We start from the raw sequence: 25,513 nt of genomic DNA on the forward strand, positions 1-25,513 counted from the left end.
GCCGGTCACAGGAAACGTCGGAAGAGAGATCCCGTCGACTCCAGAACATTCGTGATCGGCAAAGTCAGCGCCGGTCACAGGAAACGGCAGGACAGACATCCCGTCGACTCCAGAACGCCAGTGATCGGCAGAGTCAGCGCCAGTCACTAGGGGTGTGCGGATAATGCTCGAAAGGTGGCAGATTCTGCTCGAAAAGCAGTGAAATTGGCAGAACCATACCAACCTTATGGCGGGCAATTCCTCGAATTCTGCTCCATTTCTTTATCCACATACGAAACATGCATGAAACTTACCAGAAAAAGTACCGAATTCCGCCAATTTTTCTCCCGGCATTATCCGCATATGCCTAACGGCCACAGGAAACGTCAGGACAGACATCCCGTCGACTCCAGAACGCCCGTGATCGGCAGAAACGAGACAGGTACGGGATAGCGCCGGGCATGCCGATGGCACAAACAAACAAAAATATTGTGGCCATCTGTTGGTGGCCAGCTGTCTTCGATGGTACGCCGGTACGGTACGGTACGGGACAAATACGGGATAGCGCCAGGTGTGACACAAAAAAAAAAAAAAAAAAAAAAAAAAAAAACACCAAATATTCATCCCATAGCTATGCAACAGACGTTACTTCAGTATCGTTTGGCGCTAGCCAGGGTCCACACAGCTTTGACACGTCACATGCATGATGAGCAAGCAAAAAAGCATAGCGTAGAGCCCTGAGCTTCCAAGATCTCTTGTTGAACTTTTATCTCCACGTAGATTATTTAAATAATAATAAATAAATAATAATAACTACAAGTAAGTACCCAGATGGTGAGCCAAGGAAAACATTTAAAAATGAAAACAAGGAAAACGGTGGGACACAAGTTTTGCGTTAGAGTCCACTTAATACACCAGGTAATATCCATGAACCTTCCAAGTTGGAAGGCCGTTGGTTAGCACTACCGAGCAGTGTTCAAGCTCATTTCCTTGCCGTGGAATGTCTCAGTACTCCCTGTCAGTCTGGTGCTACCTTGTGTCACGTCTGACTGTTCAAAACCTGGTGTAGTTGGTGGACTCTAACGCACAATGTGTGCCCCGCCGTTTTCCTTGTTTCCATTTCACTACACGTAAACAAGAAGAATAAATATGAATACGTGAACGCCCTCACGTGAATGGCCGCAGCTCGACAGCACAGCCCATGCAGCACAGCATAGCATGGACGCACCACGACGACTGTCCCCGCGGAGTCCCCTCAGGCGTTCTCTCGAGCAACAGACCTTTTTCCTTTTTTTCTACAAAATCCACATATCTCCAGACACTGGGGTGAACAATGGAGTGTGGTGGTGGGGCCCATTAACCTTTATCATCCCGACCCATCAAGGAATTGCCTTATCATTACGAAATTTTCCACACAAGTGTATATTGGTTTTGTGATGTACGTGTCAAAATATGTTTTAATTCGGACCAAGGATAGCTGGGTTAGAGGTATGTTCCCATATGGGAACAACGGGAGCACGGGCGCATAAAAATACCTAATTTGGACGATACTATTGCGAGTGATGAGATTCACCCAAATGACTATGGAAACCAAATTAATTGGTGAGAGACACATTTTCCAGTGTTGGACGACGTCCCTTGTGCCAAAGTAGCCAAAAGCAATTGATAAAGAAGACGCAGGTCAAAATTAATTATTCAACGATTGTGTATCAAATCAAACGACGTCACTTTTATGAAATCATGCCCTAGTGTACACTGAGTGATCGAAAACTGGAGAACGAAGGATAAAGCTAAAATCCCTCAGTTACAACTAATCATTAGTCGTATGCAATCATGATGTACTCGAACTGCTCAATGTTTTGCCATATCGTATACAAGCTAAGTATACGGCATACTCATGCTCCTCCCAACCTATTATCATTCTCCCGAGTCGTCACCAAAGACCTTCGCCATGCTGCTCACGATACTGGCGTCCCCTCCCTTCCCTTATGAACGCACTCTCCCACCATAGGACCGTTCGCAGGGTACAGTTTGTACAAACGGTACTGTAGGTAAAAATTGGCTTGTGAGCAACACTGGCTCACACTCAATCACTGCTTTTCACAAAATCATTTCAGAAAAAAATCAATTCAAAATTCGGTCATAAAATAACCATCATCAGGAATGAAATGGTACCGTAGTTGGAGGGTTTATTTTTCTATTTTTTTCTATTTTTACTATGTTCACAGAGTGCGATGGTAAGGGAAGGGAGCGGCGTCAGTATCACAAGGAGCATGGCGAAGGCCTCTGCTGTTATGAACCACTTTCAGAGACTGTCAGCAACTGCCAGCATACTATTTACAGGCAGACAATTAGCCGGTCAATAATTTCGTCCAACTCCAAAGAAAGGGAGTTCGTCCAGTTGACAATTTAGTCCAGGCCTAAGATTGTGTTGAAAAGCTAGACAAATCGACGTTAGTCCGGCATAGTCTGAAACCTCCTTGGACAAAAAAGACTAAATTTCTGCTTATCCAGTACATTGAGTGTGAACGGTGAGTGAAGCATTGACTTACGCACACACAGGCCTGCACTTGACGTCCAAGTCCCATCATCTTGGCAAGTGATTGTGGAGGGGGAGGACGCAGAAGAATTCGGTGCCCAATTCGTAGCACATGACACTGTTGCGACAGTCCCGGCTATGGTCTTTGATGAGGCTGGAATGGTGACACCCGCCACGCCTGGCTGTCCACAATCACCTGAACAGGGCAAGAATGGAAAGAATTTCAAAGATACAATGGTATACACGTATGGTGAGTTTAATTTTGTTCATAGCTATAATTATTATGATACTCTAATTTCAGAAATTTTCGGTGCTCAATATTTTCGGTATGAGGGCAACAGGCTAGGTTAGGTGAACAGAAATTTTCGGTACAGAGAAGCAGTTCCCTATTGGATATGTGTGTTAGTGTTTGTTCGGTGTATTGAAATTTAGGTGTGAAACAGACGCACCGAAAGTACCGAAAATAAAAGTACACCGAAAATTTGTGAAATTACGGTACCCATTCAAGGTAGGGCTTTCAGAGACTGGCAACGACTGCCAGCATACTTTGAGTGTGCTACAGACAGTGGAGCATTGACTTACGCACACACAGGCCTGCACTTGACGTCCAACTACCATTATCTTGGCAAGTGATTGTGGAGGGGGAGGACGCAGAAGAACTCATTGCCCAATTCGTAGCACATGACACTGTTGCCATAGTCCCGGCTATGGTCTTTGATGATACTGGAATGGTACCACCGGTTATGTTTGGCTGTCCACAATCACCTGAGCAGGGTTAGAATAGAAAGAATTTCAAAGATACAATGATACAGGTGGAATCCTGATACTTAAAACCTCAGAATGCCAGGAAGAAACTTCTAATTATCCGGACATTCTAAATACAGGTAGACTGCCTCTAATTCGAATACGGTATAATTCAAACATTCCGTGTAATTCGAACTTTTTCGTCGTACCGATCTTCTGCAAGTCACTTCAAGTCAAAATCGAATGCATAATTTGAAGTACGAAAAGTGCGCTGGTTGGATAATTCGAACCCAGTCTTCGTACAGAAGAGCTGTTTACAGTACATTGGCTATGTCCTTTGAACGCTCATTTCGAAGTGAGATTGAGTTGCTATCCTTGTAATTCGAAGTTCATTCTTTTCTCCTTCTCTAGCCAAGAGTAGCTCAAAAATCGATCGATGGTCCGCTGCAGGATCGACTATAGCGTTCAAGAAACCCACCTTCTCTTGAAATTTGATTCAAGCACGTGCGAGGCAAATCGCAAAGGTTTGATTGAAGACGACTTCTTCCAGGTGGCTGACTCTCTTCGCGAATCTCGATGGCCTTTCTTGCCGCGCCAGCTCGTGCGCAGAGATGTTGGCGCACAACAACACTATTGTCGTAAATATTGTCTATGCCCTTGCTCCACTTCCGTTTTTCAGAACGACGTGCTGCTGTCCAACGGCCTTTCATGACGCGGATTAGGCAGCGCAGTTCTTTTCCGTTGAAATTGTTTCAGGAAAGCTGCAGTGACTGACAACTTCTTCACTAGAAGATGAAGATAATGTCAAAAATTAATGATTTTGTGTCGATCCAGTGTTTTGATGATCCGTTGTAGATCTCTACATGACCGCGTACCGGTACGACCACCTATGTTTCGTTGATGAAAATAAAATGTGTAAAAAATATTCAGCATGCGATTTCAAGCATTTTGACATACATATCAGTGCATGGGGCTGCATTTGGATAATTAGAAGTTCCGGATAATTCAAAGTTAGGGCCTGGCAATTTGAGGTTCGAATTAAAGGGAGTCTACCTGTGTCTAAACATGAACCCATCACACAGTATGTATGTCAATATGCTCTCATGGTCAGGCAGAGTTGCGCAGTATGAACCTTAGCAATCCGGGGTTACCGATTGTTTTTACAAAATGAAATGTTTTAGGATTTTTCAGCCCCCACCCACCCACCTTTTCTGCAGGTAAAGCGAATCCCAATAAAATATTGATGTCAATTTTCGACACCCAGAAGAAACTGGGCATTCCCATCTGCATTCAATATTTATTTTTAAAACGAAACTCCATCAAAGCCACCTACCCCTGATGATAACTTTTCGTTTTGTAAATATTATTGGTAACATTGGACGGCCCTTTAGACACAGATTTCGCGGACACTGAACTGACCGGCACAGCCTGCTCATGCAAACTGAACTGACCAGTACAGTGTACAGTGAACTTCGAATTACACTTTGCCAGCTTCGAATTATCAGCACAAATCCTACACATTTTCTATGTGAGTGGAATCCATGGGACTTCTAATTTTTCGAACATGTCCAGTTTCAGGTTCGAATTATCAGAAATTAATATGTGGGAATGGCTAGGCCATCTAGCTAGGATGGACGGCGCTAGAACTCCGCGCCAGTTCCTGTTTGGTACGCTCCTTCCGCCGAGGCCGGCATGCGGTCCTCGGAAACGGTGGCGAATGCATAGGTTTCAGTGAGAATAATTGCCAACACAAAATTCCATATTTGGTCAATAGAAGCCAGTAAAACGAGTACAAAATATACGCATTTTTGATGAATTTTCGCATAACACGGGTTGAACGTACCAGAGCATGTAGCTCATTTACACTAGAATGGCCAGGTGGATATGATGGTAAGAACTAGGTTTGACATAATTACGGTTTTGATGATGACCAAATATGGTCATGTTTGCTGAGGACAGCTGAGGGGCGTCAGGAACTATTCAATGTGCATGCGAATAGCTAGGCAACAGGTTCTTGCCGAACAGACAAAGGCAGAGACATGCACATAATTATTATTAACACTCATACAAACCTATCTAGCCATGCAATTCTCGCATTCACATTCACCCGTACATTCATGTACACCATTGGACACATGCATGAAAGCGCACCCGAGCGCGCGCGCGCGCACCCACACACACACACACACACACACACACACACAAATTATAGAATGAAGCTCACACAAATTATTGAATGCAGCTCACACAAAATTATTGAATGCAGCTCACACAAATTATTGAATGCAGCTCACACAAATTATTGAATGCAGCTCACACAAAGTAGCTGAGCGCTGCAATACCACTACAGTGAACTAGCAGGTACAGTAAGTATGGTTTATAAAGTGACCGGATATAATGATATACCGGTTATAGTGATAGAACACGTCAAAGTCAAAATCAAATCAGAAAAAAATACAGCTAAAATATCACTATATACACTATTATCGGCTATACCGATATATCGCTTATTGTGATGGACTTCAGGAAGCAAACCATATCAAATGTACAGGAAAATATCGCATATAATGATCAAGAGTGATCTTTCTGCATGCTCTTGTCCGTTTCTGGCTGTGTTGCCTCTCACGATGATGTTGCCAACTCACGTAGATAGATCTTCACAGCCACTCATGTCTATTTCTGGCTCTACGCAACTCGTTGGACACCGAGTAGATCTGACGTGAGCACGGATCCAGCTCAGGCTTTTTTTGGAGAACACGCTGAAGAAGCAGCCATGCCACATGATGTATCGAAGTTCTAGTACATGTACAGTCTGTACTCGTACTGCACTGCCATGCACTGCTCTGTGTCATGCACCGGTACACAGTCCGCGGAGCATGCATGCACTTTCAGCATGCTTTTTCCAGCGTGTACGCATCATTTCATGTGCAGTCATGTGCCATGTGTCGGTCAAACATGCAAATCGGCTATAGTGATGCACCGGATATAGTGATACATTTTTCGAACATCAAAGGGGCACGTTATATCCGATATTCACTGTAGCTAGCAACTAGATAAAGCCTGCCAGAATCCTCAAGCGGTGCCCAGACCTGCCCACCCCTGACACGAGCGAGAACAGCTCTATTGCCCCCGGTGAGACTCCTCGAAACACGGAATGCAATAGCCAAGATTCCCGAGGCAATCAGCGCACATGGTGCGGACATCCTTCCGGTTACCCTTGCCGTAGCAGGCAACACACTGTTTCTGCAGATTAGCCTTTTTCTCGGTTGCCGGGATGTAGCGCAGGAAGTGGCTGTCCATGCGCTTCGTGCCTGTGGCTCCACCAGTTGCTGCAGCAGCTGCTTCCGCGCGAGCTACCATCTCCGCCTTGTCTTCGGCGATGAGGGCTTTCAGGGCGCGCTTCACAAAGTCGAAGTGCGTCATGCGGTTTGACTTCCGTTTGGCTCGATCAGATGCACGGCGAGCTTCTTGTACCACTTCAGGGACTTGCGTGCAGCGGTGTAGAACGACAGCATCTCATCATTTTTGTCAACTCCACCCATCTTCTTGTTGTAGCCCTGTACAAGACAAATCTTGCAAACTGGGCGGCGCTGCCGATCTCGCTTGCCAGTTGGCTCTACGTTTGCCTTGTGCATCGTGGACAGAAAATGCACCTCCTTTGTGTCCTGCAACTTTATGAACATCATGCCGCCACCACCGCTCCGGTGGTGGCAATGCGGTTCTTGCGAATGGTACCGCATACTCCCGTTACGTTGCCCTTGAGATAGGTGGCTATCGGGATACTCGTGTACCAGTTGTCCGCATACAGCTTATACCCCTTCCCGAGAAGCGGCTCAATGAGCTTGTGCACTACCGCACCGAACACGCCGAGCTCCTTGACCTTCTCAGGGCAGAAGGTTTCGTTGTCCTTCCCGACGTAGACAATCAGATTGAAAAGGTAACAGCTGTCCTCGCAGAGCGCATAGATTTTCATCCCGCAGCGTGCTCTCACTTCGACGGAATATACTGGCGAAATGATATCCTTCCCTTGAACGCCACCAGTTCCTCGTCAATTGAAATGTACTCGTTGGGAGTGTAAACTCTCATAAAGCGCTCCTGAAGCCACGTCAGAAGAGGCCGTATCTTGGAGAGCTTATCGTTGGGATCTTCTTCAGCGTTGTCCATGAAGTGCAGAAAGTTCATGATAGAGATGAAGCGCTCGCGCGACATCGTACGGCTGTAGAACAGCGTGGCGATGATGGGATCCGTGCTCCAATAGTGGCCAAGCTCGGGCTTAGGAACAAGGCCCATGTTCAAGAACAAGCCCAGGAACACTTTCATTTCGGCTACGGTAACGGGTGTCCACGAGCGGGCGAGGCTGCGCCGGGCCAGTGTTTCAGCGTTAGCGTCGATGTATGCTCTTGGTAACCGGTTTGTCTCCGTCACTAGCATCTCCCATCTCCAATTGTGCAGTGAAGAACAGCTTGACATAGTCCAGTGGAGTTGGATCGTCCGGGAGAGGCATCTTGATACCTGGCTGGCCAGTAAATGGCGGCACATTGGGTTCCACATTCAGATACCTGCAGTTACAAAATATCCATGACAAATCCCATGATGTTCCCAGTGTCGCTCACAAATGCTAATACATGTAATTATAACAATTTGCATTGTCCAAATCTGCCCGCAGATTGAGTTGTAAATGTGTATGAATACTAAAAATATGATTCAAATTTGGGATCTCACAACGATAAGCATTTGCAACACAATGCACATTTACATGCACTGTGAAAGAGGAACAATGTCCGTGCATGATCATTGAGCGATCAGCTGAGGAACAAAAATTTTAGTACAAATATTTGAAAATGTGAAGTTATGAGTACTATTTTTAGATCCATACGCACACTTCTTTTAACCCTTTACCGTTTGTACGTACAAATTTCGACCGCTCGCGGTCGATGACTTCTATGCGCACAGCGCTGGACTGGTTCACCGCAGAGAGCTGGGATTTTCCCTACTGGTAGCCAAGATGTATACGCGCAGAGGGTGCCGACAATTTTTTTGTGTGATGCAATATAAAAAATCGCGAAAATCGCGACTTGAAAAATGCGCTTGGGGAAAAGTGCGTACCCTGCGACTTTTGGTACTGCCTGCAGATTATTTCGACTTTGCTTGAGCTGGCCTTACGACTGTCTGCCCTGCTGTGCAAGCCATGGACGCGGAGCAAGCTCTTTCGCTTCTGGAGACCCTTCCTGACGACTCTGTCGCTGCCTCATCCAGCGAAGATGAGTTTGTGGAGCCAGACAATCCTGTTGAAAATATTTATTCTGACAACGACCGCGACGATGACATGGCGAGTGAAAGCAGCGCCAGTAAGAGTGCCATGGATGTCACAGACGACGACAGTGTCGCTGAGATGAGTGCCACTAATGGTGGAAGGGGAAGTGGCAGAGAGAGAGGATTCGGCCTTGGAATAGGCCGTCGTCACGGTAGAGGTCGTGGTGTACAGGTACTATGTATAGCCAGCGGTGCAATCTGCACTAGTCGATATTTGCAATACTTGGGACAATGCTGACACCGCTGTGACTGGTAACACTCCTGCATTCCACCCAGAGAACGAACCTGGTATCCACTTACCTGAGAGAGCCACTCCAGTGCAAGGATCTGATTTATTGCATATTGCAACAGTTTGCCCGATCGGCAATACATCCAAATAATTATTAGTGCTAAATAGTGAAATCTGTGTTCGTTTTCTGGACTTGAAAGTTGTTGCATCGCATTCCTGAGGGTTTTTACTTTCAGAATCACCCCATTTTGTACATAATAAAAGTGAAAAATAAAAAAGTTACGGCATGAACAGTGACGGTCGGTTTTTGCTGTACAAATACCTAAAACGGTAAAGGGTTAATCTTGTTTTTATTTTTTTCTTAACACCTACCGGTACTTTTACCCATTCTACTTCCCCATAGCTAGGTCTAGTTTTGCTTTACATTTCTGTTTCTTTTTCCTGGTGCGTGCTTGTGGCATTGAAGCCGAGACCTTTGGTCGGTGGAGCCCCTTGTACCTCACCATCACTGCTGCCCAGTGCAGCCCCTGCTCAGTAGCTGTTTGTTTTTGTCCACATAATTATTTATTTTACGAGTTGGGTTTGTGAATAAAAGTAAAAATAAAAATAAAAATAAAAACACCTACCTTCACTTCCATCGTCGCCCTCAGCTAGTGCTTCGACTGCTTCCACGTGGGTTATAGCAGATGTCCCCTCGCTCTCACTGCCACTGTCGCTGCTGGCGCTACCTATATCGTCATCCGCAGCATCTCCTACGACATCGTCGTCGTCCAATTCATTTTCACTATCGCCTGGCGACGCTGCGCGATTTTCAGGCAGATCTCCATTTTCCTCCGACAGAACGATGTCGTCTTCAGACAATGTCAGCTCGACATCACTGTCAGGGTCGAGTACCACAAGGTCGAGGACATGATCGAGATCGTCTGCACTATATTGACGCCGCGCCATGACAGCAAATTGTCAAAATTTCCATTAGTCAAATAATTGTTCACGCGACATCTATGTACGCGTGCATAGCGGCACATGCGTCCGTTAGTACTATCGTAGAACTGTTGACGTTCATCCATCACGTCACTGGTCCACGTAAGGATAAGATCCGTCGACCACGGATGTCTCGAGAGAACTTTCATTTTCACTGTGCGCATCACGTATGTATAAGTGATCCGTGGGTCAGTTACATGTATCATCACGTATATATACGTGATGCGTGCTGAAAGGGTTAAGTTTGGGTTTGGTTGGGCATTTTCAGAATGTCATCGACAACCATTCTGGAATGGGGATTGGTAAGAATCACCTGACCAAACAAACGGGCCCGGAATCAACTAGTAAGCACTTGACATAACAATTCCATCATGCCGCTGTGGAACAGCGGCTCTCTTCTCTTTTACCCGACTCTAGTTTCCTTGAGAGAGTCAAGGTACTTCTGAGTGCATGATTTAAGGTACTTGAACCTGTAGCTACATTGGTTGGCTCGTGGTAACCATTATCATGTTTGATTCCGGAATGAGAATGCTCATTCCAGCATGTGAGGTGGAATGATCATTCTCCAAAAAGGATCATTCTCAGCCATTCCCATTCTGCAAAGGGACCAATCGAACGGAATTTTTGACAAAACAAACGGGCCAGAATGATTCCCAGTGATTCCCGTTGTGGATTGTGACCAGCCAAACGCAATCTAAGTGTGTGTCCCTGACACATTCTTCCTCACAACACTCTTCAGGTACAATCTTCCTCTGCCTACAGAAGCTCAACTGATGAGGGGTGAATTCCCCGAACCACTGTGTATTGAGCAGGGAGTGGTGTTTTCTTGCAAGAAACACATGAGAACGAGTTGTGTGGCAACTATCCACGATTCTCTTTTTGAATTTTATGACTGGCTTTTTAATTTTAAAATCAGTTTCGGGATTTGAAAAGATCGTTTAGCAACGCGAAAGTTCGATACCTCCGTTCTTCTTTGAAAACGACCAGTTCGGCGCAACTCTACAAAACAGGATTTCTATACTTTTCAGCAAAAGCTACAGGTTGGTTTTACCTGATTACAGCTAGCTGTACTTGGAAAGAAAGTAATTTGCACTTACGATAACATGTCGGCACTGAGCTCAATGTACCATCACCGTTGCACGTAGCTGATGAATTCCCCACCAGAAAGTATGTATGGTTGCATGTAAACTGAACAGCAGCACCATATTGAACGAGTGAAGCATTACTCATACCAAATTGTATGGCTGGCACGCTGCAATTGAGAACTGGACACAAGGTCAACAGGGAAGAAGAACAAGAAAAGAAATTATCACTATTCCAATCTTGGCCTCAGAAAATTTTCGACAAGTCTGGTGAGGATCCTCTGCAAACATGAAACAATCTATACTTCAATGAAAACATTCACAGTTTGCGTGAGACTGGGCTGGAGGCCCGAGTTTTCTGCATCCGTAGGAGCTCCGCTACCCTCCATGGGTAAGGTGGGTGAGGGCAACAAAGAAGAAGAAAAAGAAGGAAGGAAGTTCTCCCTATTTTGACTGTTCTAGTTAGTCCTGCTTGGAAACAGAAGGATTCTTCCAGCAGTGATGCGACACGCGGTTAATAGGGAACTTGTGGCCAGGTACGAGGGAAACATGGATGCAGTGAATGGGATTTCGGTCTTTGATCACTTGGTGGTGGGTCTGATCTACATGGTGGTGATGTTGCTGCGGATGCGGAAAATTCCGCTTCCAGCCCAGTTTCACGCAAACCGTGAAATATATAATAGTGAGGGTAATCACCCAGCCTGAAACCTTCCAGTACTCCTAAAAGTGGGTATTTGGAAATTGATAATTTTTTAACAAGAGAGATTGGAAGTTCCAACTCGGAGCACAAGACTGATCTCAAGGTGCCTCAAAGAGGTGGTGCACACACACACACACACACACACACACACACACGCACACACGCACACACACACACACGCACACCTCAGACTTCAGGCATGCCCATCGCGGAAGCAATGATAGCGAACAGGTATGTTAGACCTAGCAACTTGTGCTGGGATTACACCATTCAACAGCTTGCAAGGCTGATACCCAGACACACCCACACATACACACACACAAGCACAAGCACACACACACACACACACACACACACACACACACACACACACAGAAAATAGGCAGCATGACTACTAGCTAGATTCAAGTTGTTTGATACGTTCGGACAAGTGTTGAAGCGTCCTGCCAACATACCGACTACCGCACTGTCGGCATTCAAAATGATAAATTAGGTGACTCAAATGATGGGTCGGCAGGACGTCCTTCAACACCGTGAACGAACGTATCAAACAACACGTCCCATTGTCCTTGTTGTCAAAAGCGGCCAGGGCAGGCAGGCCAAAGCGTGGGAGGCCACGAAAACACCCGTTGCCTACTACTACGCCTGTCAGTATTACAACACAACCAGAAACGGATACAACACCGGACTCAACAGTAGCGCAACACATGAATCTGGTGTCACTCTTGACAACAACACGGCATGGGAGACCACCGGACGATCGTTCGTTAACAAACCCGACGGCGGTAACGGAAAGATCACCAGGAGAACGAAATGAAAATGGAGGAAAAACGAATCTGAGGAGAAGCCAGAGACTAGCGGAGACACGACTGAGAAAAATGGAGAAGGCGGAACCAGTAGTGGCAGGTGAAAGTACGGACGCGGCAGTGAACACGTCAAGGAGAAAGAAGCGATGGCATGAGGAGATGGAGATGGAGGATGATGATGGGGATGAACAGGATGGTCAGGGGGAAAGCAAGGGGAGCAGGAACAGGAAGTGGAGGATGGGGGTGATACGGACGAGGAGGAGATCGACATCGACAAGAGCAAGTCTGCCATCTACAAGCATTTGGTGTCCAGTCCGGACTGTCGTAAGTTGTTTGACGATTCCTGGTTTAGTGTTATTTGTCGCGCGCGTTTCTTTAAGCAGTTGCAGGTGTTGGAATGCTGTATATATTCGCACACGTGACCCTGTTCTATGCAAGCAAAAAGAAAATGTTGTAGCACTCACACTTTTTAAATAGTACGCACTCACCAGTTTTTGTTCACACGCACTCACAGCTGCCACATTCATCTACTGCTACCATTCTCAGATACACTGCAAAGGTTCACACTACACGCGTTATGCATAACCGCTAGCTGTGCTGCATTCTCACGCTTCTTTTCATATTACTCTAGCTATATAACAGGTTGTTTTAGTGATTCTTACTATGTGACGATGTTCCACTGATGATGGTCACACGAAAACGTTCTGGAATTGTTTCATTTTAATTGTTTATACATGGTTATGAGTGCACAATTGATATTTTTCATTGCTATTTTACGGCTGTTGTCTCCTCGTCGGTTATTTAAATAAAAAATTAAATAATAAAAGGTAAATGAAGCCCAATATCATCAGCAGAGCCGAACCAAGGAACATGACCCGTGCCACAGTCAGGAGTTCATCCGTAGAAGTCGGTAGCCATCAGCCAGTGTTGGTGCGTGAGGTACTTATGGACATCTTCTTTGAACGTGTGGAGCCGCTTTAAGCTGAGTGGAGCCCTTACAATTTCGCTTGGCAAGCTGTTCCATACTGAGACTACAGAAAACGGGAAGGAGTGAGAAGCATAGGCAGGTGCTCTCCTGTCCAGGACTTGCTGCAGCTGCACATGGTGCTGCTGGCCAGGAGGGGGTTGACTCTGGGTGCGCCGAGCTTCTACATGGTTGGCTGGAGGGGGGGGGGGGGATCATGGCGGTGAGCTGGGGTGGTCCTGGGATACACTGGAGCTTGTACAGGTATACCAGCCCAGATACAATCCGGCGGTGGCACAGGCTTTGGAGAAGGGCACCAGGGCCAATAATGGCCATTGCACGTTTCTGTACACGGTCGAGTCGGGCGAGGTGGCTGGATGCAGCTCCCATCCACACAAGGGGAGCATACTCGAGGATGGGTCGCACAAATCCCTTGTACGCACAAAGCCGGCCATGGTAATCTAACACCCGACAAGCCCGACGGAGAACACCCAGTCTCTGGCAGCCACGTGTCGCAATTGAGTGCAAGTGATCCCGGAATGACAGCTTGGCGTCAAATGTCACTCCAAGAAGCTTGATGGTGTTGGCTTCCGGAACCACGATACCTCCAAACTTGATGTCAGGGACAGCAGGGTGTGTGGCTTTCGTAGTCATCAGCAGCTGTTGCGATTTAGAGGGCTCGAATCTGATGCGCCAGCGTTCTCCCCACTCTTCAAGACGCTTGAGGCTGGATTGCAAGGCGGCAGTCATGTCATGCATATTGTCCTGCGTGCGGATGAGGCTGTAGAGGGTTGTGTCGTCTGCAAAGGAACTTAGTCGCATCTCGGGAGACAGGCACTGATCCAGGTCAGACACATACAAGAGGAAAAGTGTCGGGCCAAGGATACTGCCTTGGGGCGCACCTGCTGTTATGGGCGCCGGAGAGGATGAGTCGCCGTGGACCAGGACTGATAGTTTGCGGTTCAGGAGGTAATCCTGCAGCCAGTGCAGCAGGCAGCCACCAATGCCAACGTTCTTGGCTTTGAAAATCAGTTCAGAGTGTGATACCCGATCAAATGCTCCTGCTATGTCCACCGCCACCATGTGAGCGTACCCTCCATCGCTGACAGTCTTAACCCACTCAGTGTGCAAAGCAGTGAGGATGTCGCACGTGCCTCTCCCTTGCCGAAAGCCATATTGACTGTCGGGCAGAATATTGAAACGCTCCAGATAATTCACGAGCTGCTTGTTTACTATGCTCTCCATTACTTTTGACAGGATGGATAGTAGTGAGACTGGCCGGTAATTCTTGGGATCCGAGCGGGGGCTCTTCTTGAAGACTGGAACCACATGGGCCAGCTTCCATTTGGTAGGTTGAACACCATGGCGAAAGCAGAGTGAGAACAGTTTGGTGACTGGTTCTGCAAGCTCACTGGAACACTGAGCTAGGACTCTTGCTGGAATATTGTCAGGTCCTGTTGCCTTCGATGTATTCAGCTTGGCTAGACGGCGGCGTACATCAGCAAGCCGGAAATGGATGCGGTCAAGACCATGGCGGTCCAAATGCTGCATTTCTGGCAGATCGTCTGGAGAGATGTCATCATCTGCAAGGCTACACTTCCGGGAGTAGTACCTGGCGAGGCAATTGGCCTTGGCTTGGCGAGTTGGATAATCTGTGCCGTTGGTGTCCTTCAGCAGAGGTATCTCAGAGGCACGTTCCATCCCAGCAGCTCTCTTCATGTTGGACCACCATTGCTTGTCGTTAAGTGAGCCTGAGCTGAGCTTAGCTTTGACACGAGCATCATGTGATGATTGGGCACGCAGCAAAATACTAGTAGCAGCTGTTCGGGCCACTAGGTCGATGAATGAAGCTCGCAAATCTCCATCATCGGGGTGCTGACGCCACCGTTTCCATGCACGAGCTCAAGACCTCAATTAGCAAACACTAAACACCGGCAGATAGTAGAACACCTCTTCTAGCGCTGAGGACATATCCCCCATCATCTTTTTTGGGTTTTCTTGAAATAAACAATTTTGAATTTTTCCACTCGACCATTCTGAAATACGTCCAAACTCATACCTGCGCAGGAAAGCTCTCCCCTCCGCGACTTCTAGTCAGCAATTTCTACTCCAACACCACTCCCAACGCTGCAGAACAAAGTGTATTGTTGACTCTGACAAGGAAAAGCAGCGGTGATCACTTGTCACTCCAAACGACAAGATTCTCCTTGCGCCACCAACATTTTTCGGTGCAACAGTTGATGCAAAAGTGACTGAATTTTTGCGTGTAGTTTTTGGATTTTACTGCAAGAGGAATGACATGCTCTCTTAATAGAAAACCAAAAATGCTGCTATTCTGCTTTGCATGGACAAATGTTCCGACCTTCCTATTGACAAAATCATACATTCGTCCCCTCTTAATAACGAAAAATAACTGGTCGTTTAATACATTAGATTTTGTATGGCTTCCCTGCTTGGTCCACCATCAACACCCAAATTGAGAAATTAGAAATTCCTCATCGCCGTATACTGCCCATAATATTTCATACTGATGGTTACGTCTCAAATCCAGACTTGCATGCTGCTGCGTACACTACCGCTTTGCAACGCTACCTTGATCCTCCCAAGTCCGGACATTGTCTCCTAGGCTACTGCCCGTACGACCCTGTTAAAGATCTCGGAGCTCTCCCTTCTCATCAAACTCCCAATCCATCTGTCTTTATATCTCTCTAACTCTCCTCCATTCTCACTCTAAATCTTTCATCAAAACTGCACGGCAATGAGCCTCTACTTTTGCCTCAGCATCATGATCCTGATACTGCTATCTTTGTACTTGTTTGTGTTGTGAAACTACAAGTTCTCGAGAGTGAAAGGCCTTCTCGCTTGTGACATTGTGTTCGTTCCAATGCAGTTGTATCCCGACTCTGCCGTACCGTTGATGTTTACGACGTAGTATACGCTACATGCGCTATGTGCGGTTTGCTGAGTGCGCTGTAGTTGTATGTTGTATGTGTATGCTTTTCTCATATACGCTGTCATTTTCACGCTATAACTACCTGGTGGTTTTAGTGTTAGTTATTCAGTTGTTCATTCATTCATTGTTCATTGTTGTTAGTCGATGGAAGTGAAATATACTGTTGAGAATACATAGTTGTCCTCGTGCCGTGTGGGGTCGTTCGTTCCTGACACTTTAGAGAACCAGAGGGTTCACTCAGCAAACCGCACATAGCGCATGTAGCGTATACTACGTCGTAAACATCAACGGTACGGCGGAGTCGGGATACAACTGCATTGGAACGAACACAATGTCACAAGCGAGAAGGCCTTTCACTCTCGAGAACTTGTGGTTTCACAACAGTTTGCTTACTTGTTTGCACTCATATCTTGGAATAACAAGTTTCCCGGTTTCCTCCCCTCCCTCCTCTCTTTCCTAACCTTAGAGTTCTTGCTCTCCTGCTCCCCGCGCCCTTCCACTCCCCATTTTGTTTCCTTTGGTGCACATGTGCAGCTGTGATGCCGAGACCCTTGGTCGGCTGAGCTTCACAGGTCCCACCCACTCCGTCCTGCTGGATATGCGCCATTGTATCGAGTTCTCCTCCTCATTTTAGTTCATCATACAGTGAGTGTTCAATAGAAAAAATAAAATAAAAAGTGCACCCTGGCTCATTTCATTTTTCTTGGCCTGCAACCTGCTTACTCGCAGTCGCTTAATTGGTTCAAGTCATGTGATATCACCCGAAGCCACGTTCGTCTACCCCAAGCTAGACCTACCCTATTCGTAAATTCCCCTTTCTTTTCCACCTACTCCACATGGCTTCAACTGCCTCCCAGTGTTACGCAAGCTCCGGATAAGGCAAAATTCTGCACCCTCGTCAGACAGCACTTCAGTATCTTCCAGTAAACTAAAACACAGTCACCTCTTCCGCTGCATAGCTCGCTGGGCATCCCATTGCTTTGTAACTTGCTAATCCCTACCCCTTTCGTGTACGTGCTTTTCATTTCTTTTTTCTCTTCCTCCGTGGTTGGCCTCACCCTCTCCTCAATCCACTACGCTGTCTTGGGTGCGGAAAAAACAAACAAAAAAACACTAGTGTGTTATCAAAGAAGCGTTAGATCGTCAGACTTACGATCACATGAGAGGACTTGTGTTATTCCTTTGCACCCTGGTGTACTATGGTGGTACGCATATCCACGGTCACAAACGACGTCACAGTCCTCAGTGATGGTAGCGATATGGTCTCCGACAGCTGAATTCAAATTGATGAAAGGAACACGATGTGCAACAAAATCTTCTTTATCAACTCTGACAGTGACATTTATATTTATTCTCGTAGCTATGCAGAAGACGTTACTTCAGTAACGTCTGGCGCCAGCCAGGGTCCACACAGCTTAAATTTGGTGTTTGTTTGTTTGTGTGTTTGTGTCACACCTGGCGCTACCCCGTATCTGTCCCGTACCGTACCGTACCATCAAACACAGCTGGCCACATACAGCTGGCCGCAATATTCAAATAGGGCTTTCAAACGCAAGATCATAACGTGAAGCAACTTGGAAGAATGAGTATGAATGCGAAGTGTATGGGGGAATGCATGCAAGGCGATGGTGCGGGTTAGAACCCCAGGTTATGTCTAAAAACTAGTGGTGAAACGAATGTCAAAACCTACTAGCCGAATATTCTTTGGCTTAACGAACGAATGAACGAATATTCTTTTGGTAGCAGAGATGACATCACATGCCCTCCTCTCAGTCATTTGATGGATATTGTCATTATTATTAGGTATGACAAACGGTAGTGCCACATAAAATGTACTGCCGCATAAGGTTACTTCGAAATTCATACATGTTATGTGCACCATTGGCAGTCCAGTATGGACATACATGTGAATGCATGCAGTACAAAGTCACCGGCAGACTGTACGCACTGCACTGTACCGTGTTCGGCGTGCATGTATGTACAGGCACTGCATTCGAAGTGACGTAACGAATACTCGAATGTGACTTAACGAATATTCGAATGTGACAAACCGAACGAATGTTCGAATATTCGAATATTCGTTTCACCACAAATTTATAAGAATTTATAACATCCCTATGCTTCTTTTCTCTAGCTCATCAAGGCAAAAAAGCATAGCGTAGGGCCCTGAGCTTCCAAGCTCTCTCGTTTTATTTCATTTCAAAGGATCAGTCGGGGAATTGAAGTTCTCCCAATCCTTTCGAAACTATTTATTTTTATTCTTATTTACAACGCGGATGGCGAGCCAATTAAATTATGGTGAAATAGGAGAAGGACAACATGTTACGAGTTATGACTAATTGTCCACCAACGTAACCAGATCTTATTCCTTCAGCGAGTGCGACAAATAGGCACAAAACTGACAAGGAGTACTGAGACATTCGGCGACCTGACACCTAGCTCCAACACTTCTCCAAAGCGCAAACCAAAAACCTTTCAACTTGGAAGGCTCAGGTTCAGAAAGGTCCAAGAGGGGAAAGAAAAGCGCAACGAAGAAGAGCACGAGCTACGCATCACGGCAACAAAGAATGCCGAAAATTTCTGGAAGATGACGAAACTAGTAAGACAATCTCGGTACTCCTTGTCAGTTTTGTGCCATTGCAACATTTTTGTCCTTCTCCTTTTCACTATTCCTATTTTACTAGGGAATTCCCATCAGGCGTCATCGCCTTTATACAGGCAGCGATAAGAAAGTCTTGATGGATTATCGAAATCCAGCAGATGAATTAGACATTTCACGTAGAGTGGTGATCGGCGTGCCAGATTTCAGAGCTTAGTAACGATATCATGACCCATGCCTTAGTGTTACCACAGCCTTCCGTTTTAATAATATTTCGTGATGAAAGTGAGCTCTGTTTGTTTGCCAAACCGTGGTGCACTAGCAGCGTTGCTTCTTCCCGCTTTTAGAGATACGTTCACTAAAAGAGCATTGCGAGAGTTGGCAATGTCGGAGGGCCGGCTGTAAGGTTTTGGAGATGATGGTGGGCAGGACAGTGCCCTTGTATTTTCCTCGTTTTTTTCTTTTCTTTTTCTCGTTTTTTGCGCTTTTTTCATTGATTTTGATGTCAAAAGGGGATTAGGCACTCTTGATCTTTCCTCTACAAAATGATACCGTTTACACATACAATTGTTTTCGATTTTTGGGTTTTGTGTTCTAATGATTCACCGTGCCACTGTCAATAATATTCTGTTTGCCCGTAAAAGGGGCCTTTTCTCTTAAAAGTGGGCTGTGAGCAACACTCGTTCATACTCAATCGCTGAAGTTTAGAAATCATTTTGTGAAATACTGTCCAGTATTCGATATAATATGTCAAAATCCAATTTGAAATTGGATTTTGACATATCGATTATCTACGGGATTTGCTATGACTAATAGGCAAGTTTGCGTGGTATCCAGAGGCTCAGATTGACCGTTTTGATTTCTTTGCATCGTTTCAAAAGTGATTGGACAGAGGCAAGGGCAGATAAATCCACTGTTGTGAAAACACGAGTTCTCGAGAGTGAAAGGCCTTCTCGCGTGTGTTCGTTTCAATGCAGTTGTATCCCGACTCCGCCGTACCGCTGATGTTTACGACGTGGTATACGCTACAGGCGCTATGTGCGGTTTTGCTGTGTGCGCTGTTGTTGTATGTGGCATGTGTATGCTTTTCTCATATACGCTGTCATTTTCACGCTAGAACTACCTGGTGGTTTTAGTGTTAGTTATTCATTCATTGTTCATTGTTAATTTAGTCGATCGAAGTGAAATATACTGTTGAGAATAAATAGTTGTCCTCGTGCCGTGTGGGGTCGTTCGTTCCTGACACTTTAGAGAACCAGAGGGTTCATAACAGCCACAACAGGTGATATGAACTAGTAGCATGTGTTCTTGCAGACAGGGTCTCTGTTGGCAGGACCTGGTATGGTAACTTTGGTTTCCTTCGTGAGCAACCCTACTGAGTCCAGGAGTACATTATAAGTCTGGGTTGGAAAGTGGCACAATAAATTTGCTGCAAACCCGAAGGCAATTGGGCACTTACGAAATTCACATATAACATGTAACGGTTTGTGTGCAAAAAAGCCAAAATTGGCAGTAGACCAGTGTACTTGACTTCCATTTTTATCTGTATAACTGCTGTTAATCCAGGACACAGTTTTTAGCTTCATGTCCATTACATCCGTACAGTTTGCTTGAAAGGACTCCACGCTCAATATCTTGCCATTGTGCAAATCACAGCCTTTCAGAGCGGTTGTATAGTTGACTTTTCCCCAACGAAATGCATCCCGGAGAACAGTGTGGGTACGTGGACAAAAGCTGTAGCTGTCTAGTTCGGGATATTCTGCAGGTTTGTACACGGAACACACTTAACCATATATAAAGTGGAAATTGTTTAAGAACAATATGTTTACTTACTGTAAGACCGGAAAGTCTAACGAGTCTCAAAGTCTAACGTTTTAACGATCAGTTATTTTTCGTTATTCGAAAAATACGTTATCGCTAGATGTCTGCGTAAATATGCGCATACAGATGGGTGGCAAAGTAGCCAGCGTTAAACTTTCTGCACGTAATCATGCCAAAATTACAAAAAAACGTTAAATTTGTTGGTCTTTAAAATTTCCGGTCTTACAGTACTTGCACTTAATCAACGCCAAAACTTGTCACGTGAGTCTCCCCGGGAGAGGGGGGAGACACTCAAAAGCGGTCTTGGAAAGATGATTCAAGTGGCTATTGAACCGCCCAACGGCCGAAAAACCTTGAAAATCCAAAACTCGAGGGTGGACTTGAATATCATCCCACTTATGGGCTCACCACACGTCAGTGGTGTGGTGAGGACAAGTTGCAGAAAACAGCATCAGGATATTTGTCCCGGGATCCAACTGCAGTTACCCCTGCCCCCTGGAAAGGTAACACTTGCTACTAATGTGTGTGTGGCTAAATCAGAATGGATCTGATAATTTAAAAGCTTCACTAGCACCATTGTTTCCACAAGAGTTACTGTAGCCAGAAGCAGTCCATGGTTATCAGGTATTGAAAGTATGAAGCCTCAAACCAACAAAGCTGGCAGGTAAAACATTACACCTTCAAACAGAAGAGGTCATTGGCAACAGACCCAAGCGAACTAGCAGGGGAATATGCACCCATGGGTACACACATTTGCATTTCTGACCATCAAATGGTTGTTCTTTGGTCGACCTTAATACGCTCACGCTGCTATCTGGCGTTCACAAAGCGTTTGTCGCACCGGAGCCGGAGCGTCTCTTTAAGGTAAGGTTTGGTTGGGCATTTTCAGAATGTCATCGACAACCATTCTGGAATGGGGATTGGTAAGAATCACCTGACCAAACAAACGGGCCAGAATCAACTAGGAAGCACTTGACATAACAATTCCATCATGTCGCTGTGGAACAGCGGCTCTCTTCTCTTTTACCCGACTCTAGTTTCCTTGAGAGAGTCAAGGTACTTCTGAGGAGTGCCCGGAAGAACTCTTTGCCCAGTTTCTAGCACAGCCCACTGTGGCAACAGCACCAGCTAGGGTACTCCGTGTTGCTATACTGGTGCCGGAGACTATGGCTGGCGATCCACAATCGCCTGAGCAGGGCAAGAGTGGAAAGAATTTCAAAGAAACGATGATATGCACATACAAGTTTGAAGAAGATGACGGAACTATTCCAGCTAGTCTATATAAAGGCTTGGTGGTTTTTCAAGTAGAAAATCCTTTTCCTTGACAAGTTGTATCTACAGGGAGATGAGAAGAGCTTTCAAGTGGATTTGTAACCACTGTATGGCACAATTTTCTTCAAAGTAATGAGTTTTTCATTTGATCCGACGAGACCACGCGACGCTTGCAGACGACAGCGCGAACAGTTCACCAGCCACACTCCACGAAAGCAAGTACCGTAAAGTACCGCCAGAGCGCCCCGTCTCACGAGAGCGCCCCACCTTGATTTTACAGCCAGAGAAAGGAAAATCGTATGGCAGAGTGCAATGAAGTGTGTACGATGTGAGAATCTTAGTGTACTAAGGTCACACTTGGCAGGTTTTTGTGTGGAGCTTGTGTCCTCTTGAAGGTACGGATTGACTGCAAAACGTGCAATATGTGTACAAGGTTCATGTCGTATGACCTACAGACAGCAGACCACCTCCATAATACGACCACGAAAGGATGAGATGGTGGGGCGCTCTGGCGCTACTTTACGGTATTGTTACTCCTGACAAGGCTTGTTCCGTTCCATAACAATACGGGGAACTCATCAGAGGAGAAGCAGTTGTTGAATGAAGAGGTTAAGCTGAATAATGCTATTTTACAAAGAAGATACTGGCGCAAGGTGTGAACACTCAACTAACTCACATATGTGCCAAATCAACACAAAAGAAATAGTGCAGAATGGAGGTGTTATGAACCCTACCAGACATAACTATCACAAGTGCTAAGTCAATCACAATGAGAGGGAAACACGAATAGGTTACGCTAGTTTACACGTCACACTTGAGTGGTGACAAAGATAGGTGAAAAGTAGACGCCAAGTGAAAGCCAACAAATCATCACGGTCAGAAGGTCAGATCTGAAGGTTGCCAACTACATGAGACAAATACTTCACGAACCTCGAAAATTGACAATTCAGCCGACGGTAGGTGAAATGAAGGCTGCTGGGGTGTGACATGATCGAGAACTGCGGGCTGCTGAAGCGACAGATCCATAGTTCCATACACATCTTCACCGCAGGGTTGGCTATATTCCGAGCAGCAGATCATAACCTTCTTTCTGATCAAGAGTCGTGCGGTCTCGTCGGGTCAAATGAAAAATCTACCACTACTATTTGATGGACCTACTGAAGATGGCAACACAGAATTATGATTTCTCCTGGACCAAGAAACCTGCCATTGATCAGAAAGAAGGATGTGATCTGCTGCTCAGAATATAGCATTTGACGCCAATTTTGTTTTGCAAGGTTCAGTGTGACAGTGTTTACAGGCGGCAGCAGTACAGGCCAAATATTTGGTGCAGTTGAAATGTGTTTAGCCCTGGGAGGCCGAAATTTGAATGGGCCAAAAATCTGTAGACAAACAGTAAATCCATTTCATCACTTTTCGGATAATGGCCAAAAAATGATTCATTCTATGTGCTGTTGGTATCTAGATCCAAGTTTTGGCTCCAGTTTTGAAATCGTTCTACAGTCCATTCATTAAAAAAATAGGCTCTGGTGAGCTGCCGTTATTGGCGATTATATCAAAAACAAACAAATCCTCATCTTGCAATATCTGTGTTTTCATCAAAGACATGCGTACATGATTAACTTACGCACGCACAGACCCACACTTGACGTCCAGCTCCCGTCGTCTTGACAACTGATCTGTGCTGGTAGTGGTGGGGTGCGTTTTATGTCCCCGTGACGACGTCGAGACCTCAGGTCGGCTGAAGGCAAAAAAGCCTCACCATCACTATGCTCCCACTACGCAATTTGTTTGTCTTTGCCTGTGAGCTGTCATCATTGTAAAAAATATTTTTTTAACATGAGAAATCCAGGGTGTGCAGTGTAGTGTCCGACCAAATTTGCTCGGCCAACAGTGATACTTTGCGGCAAAATATTCCCCACGCGTCATAGATATTCTGCTTGGCAATGCCGTGCTCGCTCGGCATTTTGCCCAGATTTTGCTCCAAGAGAAAGCTTTCATTGAGGCCAAGAGTTTAAGAGGGTTCACGGAGGTTATGAACTCTTGTAGGGGCTGTGTACCACTATTAGTACTAGTTTACCCCGGTAGATATTGTGCTGGTGTCCAACATACCACCCGATTTTTTGATCGAGGACGACGATGAGCAGACTCCTGCTCCTGCTCCATCGCCAAGCGAGCGGCAGGTGGAGTTTATGGCTTGGTTTCGCAGCGCCAAGATGTCAGAGATATCGAGGAAAAGAAGTTCTCCTTCCAACCTCTCTCCGGGGAAATCCGGCGAAGCGCTCCAGTCCTGGTCGGACTGACCAGACCGACCATAGTAGATCAAGATTTGTGCGTAGTGTTTCGCCAAAGAAGAGGACTGAAGAGTTTCCTGAGCAGTGTTTGGTAGTCGATGCCGGAGAAATTGTTCTGCTCTGCCTGCAGAGAAGAGCTAGGCACCGAGAAAACCTCTATCTCCTCACATGTGCGGTCAGAAAAGCACCAAAAAGCGAAGCACAAGCTAGCAACAAAGGCCACGGGTGTTGAAACAATACCTCAGCATCTGAAGTCATATGCCAAGCAATTTCATCCTGTTGGGGAAATTTTGGCTCACTGTGCACGCGTGGTCTTTAGGGGAAATCCCCTAGCCTGCACAAAGTCACGAACAAAAAATTTGAATCCGTTGCCAAAAAGCGAAATTTGCGCATTCTGGCGGTTCAATTTGTCGCCGCTCAGTCATACCTTGTCGTACAGCGAAGAACTTTACATCCCTGGACAGCTGAGCTCAAGACCTTTCCAGCAGTGTCTCAACTCTAGACATCCGAGATATTTTGACGGAGTTATGACAGTTCGTACACTCGTCTACATGTACAGCCTTCGATACACATCATGTACTGTACAGTGTAGGCGGAACGCGTAAACACATTCATGGCCAATCTAAAAAATAAAATAAAAAATTCGACAGTTTTCGATTTTTCGATTCGATTTTTTTTATGGCCAATCTGCTCGTACTAAAAACGCTTTAGGGGTCGTCCATAAATATCGAACTTTTTTCACAAAACGAATCAATTTCGTTATGGGGTGGGAGGGGGTTGACCAATTTCGTTTCAAGAAAACATTGATCCATGTACATGGCCGTTGTATATGCATGTATGTCAACATTTTTTACGTTCTGAAGGGGAGGGAGGGAGGGGTTGGGTCTAAACTAAAATAATCCGTTTGGTGAAAAAAGTTCGATACTTACGGACAGCCCCTTAACGCGTCCATGGCATGAAAAGGGTTAATAAAATAGAAGTGCATATTTTGGGCAAGAGTGTGTTGCTCCCTACATGGGAGCTCGTGGGTTTCCTGCCGACTTGAATTCTCACTTGACTGACTCACGACTGCCATCCAGAGCACACGAGAAGTCCATCGAACCGTCCACTCGGCAATCCTGCAAGAAAGCACCACTCACTCTCTGCTCAATACCCAGTGTTGCGGGGGAATTCACCCCATCATCAGTTGAGCTGGAGCAGGCTATATATTTTGCGTATTTTTTGCATAATTATATTG

At 45.8% G+C, this 25,513-nt stretch overlaps 1 protein-coding gene across 1 annotated transcript in view; it reads right to left on the reverse strand.

Moving 5' to 3' along the window:
* LOC135816697 (sushi, von Willebrand factor type A, EGF and pentraxin domain-containing protein 1-like) overlaps window positions 1–25,513 on the reverse strand; it is a gene marked incomplete at its 3' end in the record, with an annotated part of 56,231 nt that overhangs the window by 24,910 nt on the left and 5,808 nt on the right. Inside the window, 5 exon segments of the mRNA XM_065329824.1 lie at window positions 2,532–2,714; window positions 3,101–3,283; window positions 10,883–11,050; window positions 17,444–17,563; window positions 20,349–20,648. Coding sequence (XP_065185896.1) covers window positions 2,532–2,714; window positions 3,101–3,283; window positions 10,883–11,050; window positions 17,444–17,563; window positions 20,349–20,648 — 954 coding nt within the window.

The sequence above is a fragment of the Sycon ciliatum genome, chromosome 5 (assembly GCF_964019385.1).
Source record: "Sycon ciliatum chromosome 5, ocSycCili1.1, whole genome shotgun sequence".
In the NCBI taxonomy this organism is placed as follows: Eukaryota; Metazoa; Porifera; class Calcarea; order Leucosolenida; family Sycettidae; genus Sycon; species Sycon ciliatum.